General features: G+C 36.7%; 1 protein-coding gene across 1 annotated transcript in view; it reads right to left on the bottom strand.

The window, feature by feature from the left end:
* Positions 1–1,562: 1,562 nt before the first annotated feature.
* Positions 1,563–19,976, bottom strand: part of KCNN2 (potassium calcium-activated channel subfamily N member 2) — a 71,606-nt gene continuing 53,192 nt past the window's right edge. The window contains exons 5-8 of the mRNA XM_063179910.1: positions 14,503–14,613; positions 11,904–12,031; positions 7,519–7,588; positions 1,563–5,665 (exon numbers count right to left, since the gene is read on the bottom strand). Of these exons, the coding sequence (XP_063035980.1) occupies positions 5,378–5,665; positions 7,519–7,588; positions 11,904–12,031; positions 14,503–14,613 (597 nt within the window). The 3' untranslated portion in view covers positions 1,563–5,377. The remainder of the gene's footprint in view (positions 5,666–7,518; positions 7,589–11,903; positions 12,032–14,502; positions 14,614–19,976) is intronic.

Genomic DNA, 19,976 nt, shown 5'->3' with positions numbered 1-19,976 from the left:
ATTATTATTGCTGGTGTATATAATGGTTGGTCATTTATCTGGACTGAAAATGCTTTTTTGTTCAGAGACCTACTTTGCTGTAATCCACATAGGAGAATATGCATGTCCTCTTTAGACTCAAGGTACTTTGAAATTCAGGTTAGAAAGAGAACAGTAGGTCAGAATAGGCATGGTCTTAAAGTAGAACCTTTTAATCTAACTAAAAGCTTGTAGCTCGCTTCATGTATAATTGAAAACAGTATAGGTTCTCCTAAATATTTGAAGATACTAATGGATTTAAGTGAATCTGAATGAAAGGGAAGCCAGCACAAAGCTTCTGTTCTCCATCTAATTTTGTTACCTGCCATGCTAGTTTTCAACAGATTCAAGACTGTTGTTTATGTTTTTCTTTTCACTGACACTGTGTTGCATATCCTTCAATGTGCAGAAAAGCCTTGCAATCCTCTGCAGGGGAATCTTCTTCACAAAAAGCCTTGAAATTTATTTATCTAATAGATCTTCAGCTATATCACTGTAACAAAGTCTAGTATATGGCAGTAGGGTGATGCTAATTCTGGTGACTGCCTCCATTTCAGGATGTCTGCACAGCCTAGGCCAGACCACAGGGCCACCTGCTCCAACCACGTGCTGTACTGCCCAGCTGCAGGCAATTCTTGGCAGGGAATCAACTGTCTGCATTGGGCTTGATGCTGTGCTAAGCCCTAAGTCTTGAGCAGAGTTGCATAAATTATCACAATCCTCCTCTCCTATTTTTTGTTATCATCTTGCGCACCGGGCTGCTCTTGAGAGACGGGACTTATGCGCTCAGTGCTGTGCTAACCCCCTCTATAGTGAGAGAAACCTGTTTCTTCTGGAGTGAATAAAACCCTGTGGTTTCTGGACCAAAGCTGATGTGCAGTGAGGGACTCAGGCAAGTCAGAGCTAACCCTATGCGCACCTGACTGCAAAGCATCTCTTTTTTTTTATTCTCTCAGTCATGGAGAGAGATAAGATCTTACAGATCCCCCTTAAAAGGTTCAGAATAAAAAGGCTAATATACATTATAGCTTAGTTTTCTCTGAGTTTGTGCCAACAGATACAGGATCACATTTGTAAGCCCTAACTGACAGCTGTATGTTAATTTCATACACATATAAGGTTCTGTGGACATTAATTTCCACACACATAAATGGTTGGCTTTGAGTGCGTGTAAGCTCCACCCCAGAACTTTTCAGATATGGCAGTGCTCTTCCCAGGCTAGGGCAGGCTTGGGTGCCTGGGTAGCCAGCAGTGCTGGCTAAAATTTGTGTCCATTTCTACCTGATCATTTAGATATGCTAACGCAGAGGTGGAATTCTGAAAATAACATATATGTTAGCTCCTTCCCACCTTCCCCTCTATTTCATTGCTTGTAACCCCTTTATAATTATTTTGTCACCCCTTAATAATTATTAATAAAAGGAAAAAAGACTTTAAGGACTTTGGTTTTAAAAAAAGAATGGATATGAACACAAAGTTTGACAGATGGAGAAAACCTTCTGTGAATAAAGCTTAGTAATAATTTTTCATAACTGTTAGGGGAAAAGAGTTTACAAACAATTTTAATTTTTAGTATTGATAAGGGTTACAGATTTTATTCTGAATTTTAGACACATTGAACACCTTTTATTCTTTTATGCTTAGATATGCTCTTAATGTGCGGCATATCAGCTTGAATGTTTACATATGATCTGACATGGAAAGAGTCTTACAATTTGTAAAACAGTATACTTATCACTTATGTTTGCTCTAATGATGACAGTGATTCCAAACTCAGTCTGGGGAGCCATAGTTTTGAAATAGCTCACAAGGTATGAACCTCCAGAAGGCATTTAGAGCTCCTAAGCTGGATGCCAAACTTTTAGATGACAAATCTCTTTCCATAAAAGATACATCCTTATGGAACATGAGGAGGTAAAGAGCTGAGTTGCACAAGTCTGTCTGGAAAGATATGCAAGCTTAAAATACATAATGATTTACAGAATCAAAAATTGCAGAGCATTTGCAAGCATAAAACATATGAACACATTATTCTGATTCTGCAAAAAATGTAAATGTAAGTAAAAAGTACTATTTAAATCAATGTATTTAATTTTAAGCATGGTGAACAGGCCTATTTGTACTCTTACATTTCAGTCCTTCTGAGCAAGGTATCTCTGCTCGCTGTCTTTAAAAAAGCAGACTAGCAACAACACTCCCAAGAAACTTATAAATGGAACCAGTGTCTGGAATGTAGTGAAAAGGAGTTTAATAGCAACCAAAAGCAGAATTTTCCTACTGGTGAAACTAAGGCAAGAGGTGCATGAAGCTTTACAATTGTAATATGGTAAATACGCCATATGCTTTGAGAAAGACTCCCTGTCATTTGTAAACAATCTTTACAAGAAAAGTCTACATTTAAATATACAGTTTCCACGATCTGTCATGATGATATGTTTTCCTTTTGGTGATTATATATGTTGACAATGGTAGAGCTAAAGCTTTGGAACTAAACATTCAGTAATGGAATTTGTGATACTACAAAAGTCAGACAAGGGAAGACTAAAAGGAGTCTAGTGTCAAGAGTAAGAAAATCAAACCAAGAGTGCTTTGTGCTCTCCTGAATAAAAGTTTATATCAGTCCTTTCATGTAGTGTATCCCCATGCAGCACCTTAGTGCTGAAATCAGATATTATAAGAAAAAAATCATACGTGCTGAAAATGCAGATAAAATATCTGTACTGGTCTTGAAGGTAAATTAAGATGTAGAACTGGAGTATAACATGGTGACATCATTTGTTTTTTGCTTTAAAAAGAAAATAAAGGAATCCAGAACAATTTGGCAGGTTGTTACAGAATGCTACTGATGGAAATAATCCTGATGAATCTCACCATTGCATAAAGCTGTGGCAATAATATTAGGTTCACGCTTCCAAGTCCTAGTGAGTAAAAGAAATTGAGAGGTCAAAGATTGACAGCTGCTCTTTCACAACAGAAATAGCCAGCCCAATACCTGTAGCTGGATCTTAATTAAAATTGACAGATTGACAAAAATTTTCAAAGTGGACCTACAGTTCTTTAAAAACCCAGTTGTGCAAAAAATGGGTGTAATACATATATTAAAAAGATGTAAACAATGAAAGAGCTAGTTCAAGCTGACAGGAGAAAAAGGAATGTATTCAAGCTACAGAAAGTGTATTTCACATTCAATGTCAAGAAGAGTATTCTAAACTAAATGCAAAAAAGGAGAAAAAAGATTTCTAAATCTTGACTATTAAATTCCAATATTATTAATCACTACTGGCCTTATGACCACTCACAATATCATCTAATTAAGGACTGCACTAGAAAAGTATTAGGACTATATAACATCCGTCTTTTCCTTTGAAAATGATCTCCATAAAAACAAAAGCAGAACTGCAAATACTATGCATACTGCTTGTTATTTCCAGTCACAAAATACCACAGTCTGTAAATAAGGCACGCCAAAGGCATGCAACTGTCCTGCTCTAGGGGGAAAAATACTGAACTCATCATCTTTCTCAAGGACATAAAAAGTTAGAGAAGTAATTGACCTTTTAATAAGCATGCAATACCTCTGGATGTCACTTATACATTCATCATTTATACATTCGTAACACCAGAAAAGGAAGATCCTTTAATTTGAATAGGCCTAAAGTGTCTGCTGTTTTTCAGATTATGTATTTGGTTTGGGGAATTCTGATTGTTGGAAAGCTCTTCTGTCTTGCCCAGAAGGGCTCTGCTCTGACCTCCTGCATTACTCTTTCCTGCCTGTCCTTGCTGACCAGAAGTCACAGTGTTTCATGGAGCAATGTGCATTTCCTCACTTTCTTCAATGAGCAAGCTGGTTACTTCCAGGCAGACATAGAAACAGTCAGCCATGTCTGCCACTTTAGCTACAGATGTCACCTTGGCTGTAAACTGGGGGAGAGGCAGACTGGACTGGCACATTTTGTAAATAGCAAGTACTAAAAATGTCTCATAAAGTCAAATTTCCTGTTTAAAACTAGGAATTGTTAATGCAAGTTGCATGTACTGAGCATTTAAACTTACCTAGTTTTGCTACTCTGGAGCATAAACCAGGAGCAATGTCAGTCAAAACCTTTTCACCAGTGCCAACTGGTGGCTATGCTTTGTGATTTGTTTGTTTTTTTTTTTTTTGTTTTTTTTTTTTTTTTCTTTAATAAAGTAGGAGACCTTATTTTTATGCATGAAAATAAAGTACTCTAGATACCCTTCTGTTGTAACTCCAGTCTACAGCTGGCTTTTGACAGGAGATTTTGGAAATATTGCTAGAAGTGTTTTGCTAAGCTTGACTGCATAGCAGGAACCATGGGGATTGCCCAAACATAATGTATACAGAACACTGTGCTGCCACCACACACCCGTGTGTACTCTAAGTCTGTGTGTCAGTCATTCACTCCAGAAACACAAAGAAAGGAGTGGAGAAAGTAGTAACCTAACACTTTCAAAACCCAAATAGCATTATTAGGAGGCTTCTGGGTGAAAGTGATGCTTTTGATCTGGACAAACGTACCTGGCATTGTTATGAGACTCTGAATAAGAAAACAGGACTTTGCCTGTGCTTTTTGCATGCCAGTAGCTTTACGAATAGTCAGTTTAAAAGATCATTGCTATGGGCATTGCATAAATAATTTTATATACATAAATACATATGTATATATATATTATCTATGTGTGTGTGTGTACCAATGCATGTTAAATAAAAGCCCTAAGAATATTTTTAAAACCCATAGCTTATTCTGAGACTTATTTTCTAGGATAAACTGTATTTTTAATTAATCACTTCAGAAATCAAAGCCATTCATGACCTTTTAAAATGACTATACATACACAGCACACTGTTAGATTAATATTGGTTTTTTTCCCCCTCCACTGCAAGCAAAGTTTAGACAGTTAGCTTTCATACTTAGAGATAATTATTAAGCTTCGATTTAGTTTCTTAAATTTCATAATTAGGTCTTTTGATTGTGATCTTTTTTTTGGTAGTTAGGTCAAAGTAATCAAGTAACTATGTGCAGAAATTAACATTTTTATTATATTAGATTATGTATTGTAGTAGTAAAGCTTGTTTGAAGTGCATGAATAAAAAGTGAAATTACAGGAAGAACAATCTAATATAGCAATACTAGGTGCATTCACTGTGCATCTGAGAGGAGGAGGGGGGAAAAAAAGAGGAGTTTTCACTCATTTTGGCCTAAAATGTGTTCAGGTTTCCAGGATTCTGACATCAGAACCCAGATAACGCTGGCTAGAACCATAGGGCTTTACAATAAAAGCTAAAATATTGACCATATGATGGCAAAAAGTCTTTATTTTGCGGTTAACTTATTCTCTTCTAGCTACTCTCTGATGAAGTTGGTGGTGCTGTGGAGGATGATCTCCTTCTTCTTGACAAAGATCGTGATCGTTCAGCACTGTAGGCAACATGCTTATCGTAATTTTGTATCTGAGCCTCGAGGAATTCCCTCTGTTGCTGGCTGATTGTCTGGCTAATCAGTCCAGGAAGAGCTTGAATGCTACCAATTAAAGTTTCCAGTTTAGTTTCCAGAGTAACAATTCTCTTCTCAAAATCTTCACTTCTTTCATTTAAGTCAGAAATCATGTCATACATGATGTTTTGAGTCTGAAAGTAGAAGGATGTAAGTAAAGGTTTAGAGAGACCTTACAAGTATTGTAACAAGTAGCACAACTGTACAAGGGTTTGTAAAACAGGAGATGGGTATTATAACAACATCTACTTTTGTGAAATAATTTTCCCTGTAGATTAAATTACAGTAGACTAAACTTTCTACTAGATTTCTTGAGTAGAAACATAATGGCTTTTAGTAGCACTTTAGACGTCGAAGTTGAAATCAATTAAAGACCAGGCCCCTTTTGGAAATTCAGATGTTTGGGAGTGCACCAGGCTAAGCTTTTTGAACAGTCAGTGTAAGCTACCAGGGGACTGAAGGCTCCACTGATGTATTCCACCCTTAATTGTTCTTGATTCTGGTTTTAAATACCTTCATTCTTCTAATGAGCTCAACAGAGCACAAATGTTGTTCACTGGCTTGCTCCTTCAACTTGGCAGATTTTCTTGAATTGGCAGTAAGAGGAGTTGAGTAGATTTTTTTTGAAAAGTACTTCAAGAAGTAAAAACTCAATTCTATGCTTTTTTTACTTTTGCACTCTCCAATCTATCTGGCCTCCACAAAACACTGCTGAATACAGAAAATATATAGAATGTACTTTAAAATGCACAATGGTCAGTAAAAATGTAATCTGAAATGTGTTGTTTCAAAGAGACTTGCTTAAAACATAATGGCTGAATATCTGCCTCTTATAGATTGAGGGTCCAGATTATTTAAACTAGAGTCAAAACTGGATATAATTCAGTAGAAAAAAATCAGTTGAAATTTATGAACCATCCAAAGGAAAGGAAAATTAATTGAATGACTGCCTGAAGTGTAACCAAATCACTTCAGTATCAGGTGTTTTATAACCTATTGCTCTGCCTCCTGCTTCAGGATGCTAGCATAACCCTTGAAAGTGAAGTAGTCTACACAAAATAATGTATTATAAGTCCTTATTAGTTGCCAGAAGCATTAGACTGAACTGTATTTTCACCTGAAGTTGTCACGTGGCTCTGTAAAGCAAGAGGGGAATGAACACTGAAGAGTTTAATCTTTGCTTTGATGCACTTGAAATCAAGGAGGATTTTGAGGTAAATGAAGAGGTGTACAAGAAACCCTTAAGAAGAGCCCATCAGTGCTTCTAAAGTAGCCTCAAATTAAGTCACAGTAACTGTTAAATATTAAGTTCCAATGGAAGTCCAAAATGCTATCAGCTCAGACCTCTAGCTTTCTAGTTATTACATGCTTATGAAAAATTCTAACAACAATAAACAAGCAGCTTACACCTGAATAGCCTCTTTTACCTCAGCTCAAATGGTTTAAAAAAGATTTAAAAAGCCTTATGATATATTGGCAAAACAGGCAGCTATTATTCATTATAAAAACTTAAATAAATGCAGATCTAAATTTACTTGTCCAAAGTTACTGCTGCACAAGACAACAGGAACAGGAATACAGAACCTCTAACTCCAATCTAGAGGCTATTTACTATGGTCTGTCAGGGCACAGTCACTATCACCACATGGCAAAGTCTTCTTACTTCACAGCACTACACCACTACGGCCCACTCACAGTTCAGCATTTACCATGACCTCTGCAGTCAGCTCAGGAGCTCTCAGGATCAGCCTCTCAATTGTGAAGTCTTTTTCAAATGTACAAAAAAATAAAAAAAAATGGCATGTTCAAACTTTCATCAGGATACTTCTCCAAGATGTAGGTGCTACCACAAAACACACACATATTTTCATTTGCTACATATAACACCTTGTTAACAATATTTGCACATATAATGCATAACATTTTCACTAAAAAACTGTTCATTTTGAAAGGATGAATGCTGAAACAACAGTAACTGCCTACTAACCTTTGCCAGGTCCACCAAAGTGTTGGCTTGATCATTCAGTTTCCTTTGTTCCATTTTTACACTTCTTAATCTAAAAAGTGGAATTTTAAGTCAGATTTTTTTTTTTGTATGAGGTCATACTAGGATTTCTAGAGAGCATGCACAAAATTTACAAGAGCAATTAACTGCATGGACAATGCCTTGACTACTTTGTGTAGAGTCAGAATCTTTCATGTGCCTGCTACAATGAGAAGCATGCTTCTTCAACACCGCAAAAAAGGAAACAGCAAGGAAATGTGATGTCCTTGAGAATACCATTTGCCATGGTCAAAGTTGAATTCAATAAAGAAGATAACAATTTATCCAGACTACATGAAAGAAAGCCAAAACATTCCTCAAAGCCTCAGTATCGTGACAAGTAGATATAGGAAGAAACATAGAACAACAGTTTTTTGTCATTATTGTTGTAGCAATCAAGAATCTTCCCATGCCTACATGACTAGATACAGGTATTAGCCCTGTTCTGTCGGAAATGGATTGGGTTAGCAGGTGTCGGAACCTGATGAACATACAGTGATAAGTGAGTTTCTCCTTACTTTAAACAGAACTTCCATCAGACCAGCAGCTAAATAACCAACATGCTTGCCAATACATTTCGTTTTTTTGGATAATTTGTGAATCTAAATATGATTACATTTTAAATTTACTATTTAAACTATAGCATTGAAAAACTGTGAAAGAAGCAGCAAGGGTACATTTTTTCTTTGATGCGTACTTATCTGCATTATTGTTGGTTATGCACATTTTTTGCAAGATACATGACCCTTCTTATACATTCGCTGATACAAACCCCATGTTTTCCAGATTGACTACCAGAAAGGTTGTTTGTAGATTTGTGATAAGATACCACTTCAGTCTACCAGTGTGCCAAGTGCCAACCAAAACAAGAATCTGGTTAGCTGTCAAATGGAAGTGAGTTTGGCAACCTTCGTGACAGGTGGGTTGCTAATGCATTCTCTGTCCATTTCTCAGTGATGGTATTACTTAGAAAGGTAGTCTAAAGAAAACCTTCTTGAAGATATTCCAAAACCAAAAAGTTTCTTTAGTTGACAAGCATTTCCTTTCATATCTAGGCTAACTGGTATGAGAAAGTAAGTTGTGGAGAGTGAAATATAATTTTAAAATATCTTTAAAATATAAACGGAAATAACTCTGTTAAGGTAGAAATGAACTGATCACATAAAACTGGCACTCCAGGAGATTGTTACTGGAATGCCATATGCTCTTCTTCCCCTGGAAGCTTCTTTCAGAGCGCAACAAAAAGGCAGACGGTAGGAGTCGTGTTTTCAGAGGCTACAAGGTGGAGATCTTGTAAAGCAAAAAAGGAGTCTCCAAGGTACAGAACTGTATTATCAAAATGTCAGAACAATTATTCAAAGGAAATTATTTTACTGGAGAATGAAACCCCCAGAATTTTGGTGACCATTCTTTCAAATAATGTGCAGAATATGTGTTTTCTGCTTTTCTTAAGATTCATTGACTCATCTGTTTGACAAGCAGTATTTTAATTTTAAAATTCCAGGAAGTTCATTATTATTGTACTACCAGTTGACACCAACATGATAATTCTTCATAGTAACCAACCCAACACCTACCACAGGCTGTAAGAACATATAGATATGGCAAGTCTTTAGCTGCAGCAGCTGGATTTAAAGAAAACCAACAGACTTTCTTAGTGTAATTCATCAAGATAAAATTTTGATTTTATGAACTTCACTTATCACAGAAAAAGATCATGATTCTGGATCGCATTTCCATGGCAGCAATCAGACCACTGAAATTCACAAATAAAAACTCTATTTTTTGCATGCAGACAGTGGTAAATTCTGCAAGTTTAGAAAGGAACAGCTTATACAACTTACTTCCGAGCTCTATTTTCATTTGTTGAAAAAAAGACAAAACAAAAGAAAACAAAGTGTAAAATATACTAAAACAACCAAATGAGCACAGTGGGCTCGATTCAGCAGGTGGAAAGTCCTAAGGAGTTGCTACTTTTGATCAGTAGCTGCCTGAGGAGTCTAACTAACTAACATCTAACTCGCACTCATGATGTAGGAATCTGCAATATCTTCAAGCCTTCCCATTAACTATCATCTGTAGATTTTCTTATTCATACAATACATAATATGCTTTTTTATGATTTCACCTTCATCTTATCTAATGTGCACGAGAAGCAGAACATTCAGAGCAGCTGAACACATTTCAGAGCTGTGACCATGACTGTAATCATGATCTGGTCTGGTTTCTTCTATTAAATCAGCCCTGAGAGAGCCCACTCTTTTTATTTTTGTCTCCAATGAAATGTTTGAAGGTGAAGGAGGGGACTAAACAAAACTTAAGACTCTAGAAAGATGGAAAATTGTAAGTCACTTGAGAAAAAGTACAAAGATGCAAAGAGATGGAAAATTAATTTGCATCCATCTAATCAGCTACAGGAAGAAAGCAAACTGCTAGTGCAATCTTTTCATTTATGGTGCATTCTTCAGCATATTGAAAAAATTATCTTTTGCAGTTTTTTTCCTGAATACAAAAGTTTTGGGGCTGTAGTGCAAAGTGGTAAAAGACAGAGAAATTATTAAGATAGCTGTGCAATCTAGCTGTCACACCTAGGAAAAAATTACTTCTTCCCTCCACCTGATTAATTAATTTTTAAGGGAGATGCAGAACACACTTTATATCCTGAAAAGTTCTTCTGAGCTTGACTGATAAAAAAAGCTGGAGATCGAGCCTGCTGTGCTTTTTAGATTCTTTTCTGAACATATGTGCTCACACACACACAGACACACAACACACACACACAGAATAAATAGTAAAGTTAAAATGTTAAGAAACAACCATTTCAATCAACGATTCAAGTCCAGCAAGGATGCACATGACATGCTATCCTCTCCCCAGAACCCCTCTATCTCCCAATCCTTTAAGCTAAGTAGGGTGGCCAAACTGCTATATAAAAATATGCTTTTTATATTCACATAAAAATGCCTCAACTTCTGTTGTCTTTTTATTCCTCAAAGTATCTCCACAATGACTCAGTAACATTTCAACCTGCAAGTTTGCTAAATGTAATACAGTAATCAAGGTTTACAGAGTACTTCATAGCTTAAGCTTAGTTACCTACTGCTTTAAAACATTGCTATGAAAGAGAGAATGATTGTTAGTCTAAATTTACTAATAGGAAATGATTAAACCTGGCCATCTTTTCCTGTCTTTCCTGTAAGATGCTACTTAGATGTTCTTTTCATCATGGATGCTCCCCTCACATCACTTCGTTGGCTGTCTCAGGCACAGACCTACACTCAAAAGTTATGAAACCATCAGTTTGAAACTCAACTTAATTTGTCTACTTCTTCCCTGTAACTCATTGGAACTATCTTCATAGGCTGTACAAATGGCTGCCTCAGCTGAATGTGAATAACAAATGGAACAAACAGACCCTGACCATTCCTCAAAATGGTCCTGAGGACCAAAATTCCCCGGTTCCTGAGGACAAAACTCTGAGGTTTTTTTCCCCCTTATGTAGTTCCAAGAACAGTAACCATTGTGCAATTCTGCTCATTTGGATGTGCTTTATGACAAATACATACTGCAAATTTTAGATAAATACTTGTAGTTTGGCACAACCATGGTGCAGCTTAAACCTTCTACCAGTTTTAGGCCTCAGGCTTGTTTTCAGACTCTCATGCAGAGGGGAAGAACTCATTTGAATAATGCCAGGGGTGCTCAATGGTCTCAACTATTGGCATACACTCCCATTTTCTAGAATAGATGGCCAGGGTCATAGCTGACATACCAACATTTGATATTATGCACTGAGAATATACAGTGGAGAGAGGCTAAATGCTGGTGAGCCATGAAATTATACTTGACGATATTCTGTTTATTAAACACTACATACATACTCTCTACTATCACATCATTCTGACTTTACAATATTAAAACATTTACTACAAAGAATTTTTTTTTTTTTAATTTTCTTCTGTCTGTTGTAGCTCACATTTTTCTACCCGGAAGAAAATGCATAAAAATAAAGGACAGTCTCAGTGGCATAGAACAAAAAAAGTCTTAGATAATTCAAGAATTATGGGAAACTTCTAAAAAACATTCACCGGTTTATATGGACATAAACTGCCAGTGTACCTTCTTATTTTATTGTAAATAGATAATACAGTAAATGGTTATCTTTGTCTTACTCTGAAAGAAAATCAACCTCCAGAACAATCTTGAAGGGAAGGGAATGGTGGAGGGAGAGGAGGAAGGGGGCAGGATGGGACTAAGAGTGACTGAGAGAGAAGGAAACTAACAGAGAAAACACCTTGGGAGGAAAAAGAAAGCAAAATAGTACTTACTGATGAATAGCTTGCAAGAATTTGCGTTGATGTTTCCTTACTTTTGCATGGTCTATTTTTTTAACCAGCTTTGTGTTTTTATAAATTAACCATGTTTCCCTGAGTACATTGGCCGCTGCATTTTTCACCTGTTTAATAAAAGAAAAACACCAGGCTGACAAAAGTAGTACTCTGTTATGTTTTTACTTTTCTGTTATTAACTCTTCCTAAAGCTTTTGAAATGCTGTCTTAACTGTGGGAAGTGGCCACCTCAAGAAGCTGAAGCACTGAGGGAAGAAAGCAACAACTGGATAAAGGGGACTGCTGAGCAGTTTCCTTTTTCTATAGATGTGATGCTCAGATCAAATCTTTTTGCATCCAGGAATAATTTTCCCTCTTCAAAAAGTTGGAACTGTTTGGTGTTTATGGCAATATAAATTACAGTGAGGAAATACTAATGCATTATCTGTATGTTAATTAAGTGTATTCAATAGGACCATAAGATTTTTCTCTTTCTTATTCTATGGTTAGCACTTCTTAATTCTTTTGGCCATGTAACAGTCTTTTAAACTTTCAGAGCTGTTTGAGCACTCTGTCCCTTTCTTTTATTTTTTTGTTTTTGGGTGGCATTTAGTTTTTATACTTGTTTCTTTTTTAACATCTCCAAGAAGATGAAAAAATGTGCTGTCAATTAACGTAGGCAGAGTTCTATTTAAAAAGCGCTTTGACTTATTTTTTAAATTCAGCGTTCCATAAAATGTTAAAGAGTACCTACAGTTCCCTTTTAAGGCCCTCCAAAATTTTCAAGACTGCTTAAAAACATACAAATAATTTAAATGCAATGTTGATTAATGGCTGAATGACTAGGATACTTGGTAAGAAAAACTGTCCTAATTATTCCTCTTTATTTTCTCTCCTCCAGCTTTACATCATGCCAGTAACTGCAGTGTCAGAGCTAAGTCAATGGCTAAGACATTGCAGGAATGTCATGCAATAGCTTGGCCCAGCAACAGCCTCCTCACCTTGCACCTGTAAGTGTTGGAGAACCTTGTCCTGTCTTCACTGAAAGCACAACTTGGTTTAGAGACGGCCTCACAATCCCTAAGTAGCCCTTGCACTCCTGAAAGGCATGGCTATCATCAGGCTGTGAGGAAAATCCCCAGCATCTGCATGATTTGTGATCTGATGTGCATCTTAGATTTGTTTGCTTGGCTCTCTTTTCATGTGCTGTGAGTTTCACAAGCTTAAAGCTTTATTTAATGAAGTATTAGACTAACATTGAGATTTATATGAAGAGTAGATGAACAAAATAAACTTCAAAAGGCATAAATAAAGACTAGACTCAAAATCTGGCCAATCTCTGAGACACATTTTGGGCTCAGCTGTCAGATAACACTAAAACAGTAACTATATTATGAAAGGACAAATTATTTCTTGTGGTCTAGTATCAGGAACACCTTAACTGACTGCAATGGGAATGTAAATCAACGAGCACAGAGAGACACCTTGTCAGACACCCCTTATACCGATATAGGGATTCTCTCCTCACTCACCCGTAGTCTCTCCCTGCTCTGACTCCTTAGAGGAGATACAGGCTGTTAGTGGTGAGCAGCACAGCAATGAGAGCCAGCCCAGCCAGAGCAGTGCTCTGAGACACACAGCACGTGGGGACAGCACAGGGCTCTCTGCAACACAAGACCCGCAGCCGTGCAGTGCTGCAGTGCTGCATGGAGCTGTGCTGGGGCAGCCATCCTCCTCTTCCTCCTCCTCCTCCTCGCCTGGAGCAGAAGGACTGCCTCCATCTCAGGCACCCACCACTAAGGAGAAACTTTGCTGAGTTCTGCTGAGCTGTGATTATAAGCACCTTTGTGTTCACATAGGCTCTTCTCAATAATGAAGACTGACTGAACAAGTTGAGTGCACTGTACAGTTAATATTCTTTTTCTTGTTCCCTCAACACTGACCTGTTTTATTTCGGCAAAGGATTTGTATTGCCTTGTTTGCTGCATTTTCTTTCATTTAAAATATTTCAATACCAATGGCTCCTATTTTGTGAAAAGCAGTTTCCTCTAAAAATAATATATACAAGTATGTTTCAGGGTCCTTCAGAACTGTGTGCCACTAAATAAATCATGCATTATGTACAAAACGCAGTTGAAAAGACTGCCTCACTGTTATTGTTCATATGTTGCAACATATGAAAACGTATGTTATTTTCTTAAGAACATCTCTCATAGCTTGAAATTTTTGTTTTTATCTGTCATTTCATCTATTTTAGCTACAAAAAATATATTTTCATATGCTGCGCAAAAGCTTTTGGTTTAATACAATAGTCTAGTTTCACAGCACTTAACTGCTAATTAACTAATTAACACCAAATACCTTCCAGTTACAAGGGCCCTCTATACAATATTCTATACAAATCCTTAAAATTTGCTGACAACTTGCAGTTGTCCTCAATTTAAAGGAAAACTCAAGGCATCCAATTTCTAATCTTTCAAAACAATACCCATGATAAAGTTCAGCAAGGATACCAAGCAGGAGACTACTTAAAAACAAATTCAGAAATAAATTAATACACAGTATTCCTTTTCAGTTGTGAATATAAAGTGTGACTTACTCTTTTAGTTAGCTGGGTGTCCATCATGAAATTATGCACATGTTTTTCAGCTTTGGTAAGTTCTAACTTCCTTGCCACCACAGCTACCACCAGTGCAGTGCACCCAGCACCCTGAAAACAATAAAACAAACCCCCAAGATGTTACTACTGCATTTTGCAGAGTTTTTAGAGGAAGTTTCTCCTTTCCTGTAGAAATATGGCAAGCATCAGGTGATTCATCCCAGGTAAATACAGTGAACATACTACAGCTGTTTCATTTCAGATTATTATGACAAGTCAGTATTTACAGGCTGGTAAACTATTAAGGGACCAAAATAATAAGTGAGCAGCATCACTTAAAAGTTCAGTTGTTTGTTTGGTTTTTTTTTTCCTGCAGGGGTTGAACATTTTCCATTTCTAATGTATAAACAAAGGGGGTAATTAAAAACAACTTTTTAAACCCAGTAACAGAGTACCCTGTTCTTAAAAATTTTCCCAAGGTTATAACAACTGTTAAAGAGGAAATAAGATTATATTAGTATTTAGCACACACACACACAAAAGAAAAGTTTCTTAGGATTTTCTGCAGGGCCTAAAAATAATAGTAAAATTATTATTTACTCACTTTAGTATATCTTCCTGTTGTTCTGAGTCCTTCAGTGATCTTTTCCTATATTATTTCTGCTTATCTTATTACCATATAAAATAGAACACATACACCGGACCACATGTTCAAAACTTGGACAGAGAAAATACCAATTTTCTAATTCATGCTGTGTATATGTATGCACATGCATGTATACACATTGACATGCATGTGCACAACAGGCAAATTCCCGAAGATGACTGTCTCTTTGGAATGACAGTGGCTTTATCAGCATCACAAATACAAAAGCTTCTTTATGGGGCAGGTGAAACAGAAAGGAGGCTAAAATGAGCCAGGTAATAAGCAGTGTCAGTTTTACACATCTAGAGGTATCATCACCTTTACACTATTTATAAATTGTGCTGCTTTAATATTTTGTTTTAATAAAAAAAATCTTACAGTTTCTTTAAAAAAAAGTATAAATATCTCATTAAATACACAAAGCTACATTTAACTTGCAGGTTCATTCCAATCTAGCTCTTACTCACTTGTGTCAGTTACTCTTCAATATAAAGCAATCTCTCATTGCTTCTCATTGAAGCTTAGCACATTTTGATTCACAGAGCTTTCTTCTACACATTCTATATTTCTCCTGTAAATTTATTCTCTATCTCTCACATCCATAACTGCCTTACCCTCTCCAGAAAATCCAGAAGAAATCTCAGAATTTAGCTTTCAAAATACAAAATCCGTTATTAAAAACATAGAGACTGCAAAATAAACTAACTAATTGGAAACCTTTTTCCACACAGAGTCCTTAAAAAACTGGATCTTGTCTCTCTGTGTACTTACTGAGGCATACAATGAATTCTGTGAAAGCCTTGAATTAATAGTTTTTCCATTTCTCTGGTAGATTGTACCAAAAAATCCATCTAATCCTCCTCTCATTTTCTCCAGTTAGTTCTCATCTTCCATCCTCAACAGCTCTCAGCATTCCTTCAAACGAGTCCCTCATAAGTTTGCTGCATTTCTTGCTTCTTTCCTGTCCTCAATACTAAGCCTTTTTTTTTCCTCCACTTATCTGTTGTCCAGTCTTGTGATGATGTAATTAATGGGAATTTACTTGAAGTTTTGCTCTCTCCATGAGTCAAAATGGTGTTATAAGTTCCTCTTCTCAAGACCCCATCAACAGTTAAAGAGAAAGAATACAGCCACAGCTTAAGGCTAAGCACTTCAGAAGTCCACTGAGCCTCCACTGGGAAGAGGACAAGGCAGAAGATGCCCTAACACATCCTACCTCCCCAGAAAACAGACAGTGCTCTTTAGGTCTTCTTCCTGTCAAGGTAAATGCTATTATGCAGAAGACTTCTCTTTCGGCAAATAAATTAACAAATTACCCCATATAATAGCAAGGGAATGAAGATAAAAGCAGACATCTTTTGGTTCAGTATGTCAGGAAAACCAGGGCCAGATGTTGATTTAATGACATAATCACAGTTCTGCCTGCTCAAAGCTAGAATGGAAATGAGCTTATCAGTACAGACCCCACTGGCAAAAAACCACCTATTTAAGCCAATTCACTGGGGGAGGGAAATGCTAGATGACTCTTTCCCAATCCACCTCAAAAAGGCTAGAGGAATGGTGGCAGGCAAAACAGCTTGCTTTGAAGCAAAATCATTCCTGCCTTTGTGATTAAGGCATTTTCAATGTGGCACAGCAGCTGTAAGGGCCAAATGCTGTCAAAAGTAGGAGTTTTATGTCTCACATAAAATATACTGCCTGCGGTGTCACAATACTGTCACAGGTGAGCTGTGACATGGTGTATATGCACTGCTATCTTCCTCATCACCAGAACAGCTTATTGTGATAGCAAGGTACCTTAAATTCAGTTTAAACCTCTTCGTTTTGTGGTATATGATGGGATCTCAGGACATGAACATGAGTTCTTCTAGTGTTTCTTCAGAAGCAGGAAGTATTATACTACCTGCATGTTAACATTTAATAGTACCGTGAAGGAAAAATAATCACTCATAGCAGCTTCCAACAATGACTAAAATTCCACTTAACCTATATGATGCTAATTAGTATTTTATGTTACAGCAACCTGCAGTATTACATGGCTCCCCTAAAGAGCTCAGCATCCTTAAAAATACTCATAAAGTGAGAATTATTCAAATTTGCAGAAATTAAATGGAGGAACTATAGTTACTTTAAAAAATTGTAGCATTGTGTGCATGATACTTGATATATTTTTTGACTATGCTGATTCATAAGAAAATCAGTAGGTCAGCTAGTTCGTCCAGTACTATGCAATGCATCAGCTATTTATTTATTAAAATTGCTCAAACTAAGTGAAAGCACTAATAATTATTTCATCTGCAGGAGGGGTTTTTTAGAGAATAAAATTCTACAAAGTCTTATATTTGATTACTGTATTAACTTTCAACATCATTATTTTTATCCAGTTTTGAAGTAAATAATAAAATAAATCTTTGCTTCCAGCTCTTGTTCAGGAGAACTATATGTAAGATGAAGAAAATTAAAAAGGCAGGCCCATATATTTTCAGGTATCAAAGCATTAATCAATTCTATCTGGAATTCACACTCCTTAATCAGCAGCCCCTGACCACCTCCGGCATTATGGAGTTATCGCAGTGTGTTTTGGCTTGGTAAGCAGCCTGGTCTTAAGGGCACTTAGGACAGAAATTATTACAACACACGCACTGTAAGCAAATTGATCAAGCCAAGGCTAAGGTCTGACTATTGTTCATATTGTTCATCTGCTCCACTTAGTAGAAACAGGTAGTAACAGAATGAGTCATTCATTAATTTGATGGTGTTCAAGTACTCTATGATCAAGTATTTGCCAGCAACCGCCAGTTTTAAAAGCTGATTCTGACACCTGAATTGTTCTGTTTTCCAGAAGGCATGTACAAGCTGAATGAAATTATCTACTAATGCATGAGAAGCTCTTAAAGATCACAGATTGAAGAACAGGCAAGATTAGGACTCCGCTGATGAGCGGAGCAATGCTTATTTCCTGTTTGCAAGGATCAGAAGATGAAGGACATGAATTTAATCCTGAATATGCAGTATTTCTTGCTTGATATGAAGTGTAGCATATTTGTCTACAGTAAAAGCAAGAAGTCTGAAAATAAACATATCCACAGTCTTCCACCAGAGCAAATCAACAAACTCTGGTCTTCACAGTGGCATCAGATCTCTCATGGTGATTGTAGAATTTGCACTCCTGAGCAGTACAACCTTTAGCATTGGGTTCACAACCGTTTACACAGGACAGAACTTGTCTTGATTGTCAATCTATTTAGCTATTGTCCCTTATGAAAGCAATTTGATGTGACTGCAAGCAACTTGAGGACATTCTTTGTATCTTTAATTCTAAATATGCTGCTCCTCTTGAGGACAAAGAATGACACCTGAAGTTCAAATGCTCATGCAGGTACACAAGTCTGTGAAAGCCATTCTCCTCTCTAGCCCTCTTTGATGCCTAGAATCCAAAGTGAATTTCCCTGATAGAAATGTAAGTGGAAGTGCACATTGGCATTTTACTCATATATGCTTAGGCAGTTTTTAAACACTAGTCGGATAACAATTTTCTCTGTTACATAAATATAAAGATGGCTGATACACCTAAAAAATGAATGGGAGGATGGATTAAATTGAGGGGGAAAAAATAATGTCATCAGGCAGTAATGTCAAGCCCATGTTATTTGAAAAGTGAAAAAGAAGAAAGATGAAATTAATTGTATTTTAAATTACACTTTAAAGTTAGCAACCGAACATGACATGAATTTAAATTAAACGTGACTCTTAGAAAAAAGCATGACTATTACTTGGTGTTTTCTTTCATTTTACTTACAGGTGCCATAAATTGCAACTTTCCCTATTTTCTGCACAGTCTCTTGGCACTTAGTTCTGAATTATTGCAAGCCTTCTTTCAACTGCTTTAACAAAGCAAACTACGTCTTACACACATCAGACATTGCTGCAATGGTTATTTTCTTTACCTGTCATTCTTAAAATGTTACTCTGCTCTGTGTTGATGTAGTCCCTTCTCTATGGCATCGTATGCAGAACATTTGCCTTCAGTTGCAGTATTTTATGACTCCTCAGGGATTTCAGTTCTAACAAGATCTTTCAGACAAGATTCTTTGCATCACCTATTTACTTGGTAAAAGCTCCCAAGAAACATATAAATCTAATATATAATATTCTTTTAAAACCTTCCCCTTCTTTGTTTAGGATTTTACTTACTACAAAGCCTAGTAAAACCAGCGAAGGTATGTCAGATTCTGATATGCCAAGATGACTTCTACTACCCTACATAATTCCTCCTTGTTTCCCATTCTATTTGCTCTATGGGAATGGTAAACTCATCAGTAACTTGGACTATGTATTTCTACTGTCTTTATACAGCATTGGCATCAATAGGATCAAGAGTCCTGAAGGGCTACAGGAATATAAATAAGAATTAATAAAGGTTGTAGGCCTGTATTACCCAGTTATAGTATGTACATCATACTAGACATGACTTTCCTTTTCTCTTCCTTATTAAAGTCACACATCAATACATTACTACGTGCCAGCTGAGATGCCTTTTGCTGTCCAACCACAACCCTCTGTCCTCTTCACTTTTGCAATCCACACTGAGCTTTCTGCTGATTATCAGCAGAATCGCCATATCAAAGCTGACTAACTAAAAGTTACTACAGAGGATTTTACATTACAGTAAACCACACCTGACACAGCCATGGCAGATGGAAGGAAAAAGCTGGTGTTTCCCACAGCACACAATGAAAATGTGGCTAAGGAATCTGGATCAAGACCGTGCCTTTACTACCACTCACAAGTGCTAAGACTGAAGGTCCACACTGCTGCAAGACAGTGC

The sequence above is a fragment of the Melospiza melodia genome, chromosome Z (assembly GCF_035770615.1).
Source record: "Melospiza melodia melodia isolate bMelMel2 chromosome Z, bMelMel2.pri, whole genome shotgun sequence".
NCBI lineage: Eukaryota > Metazoa > Chordata > Aves > Passeriformes > Passerellidae > Melospiza > Melospiza melodia.
Note: the sequence above shows the minus strand (reverse complement) of the source record. Positions and strands in the feature narration are given on the sequence as shown.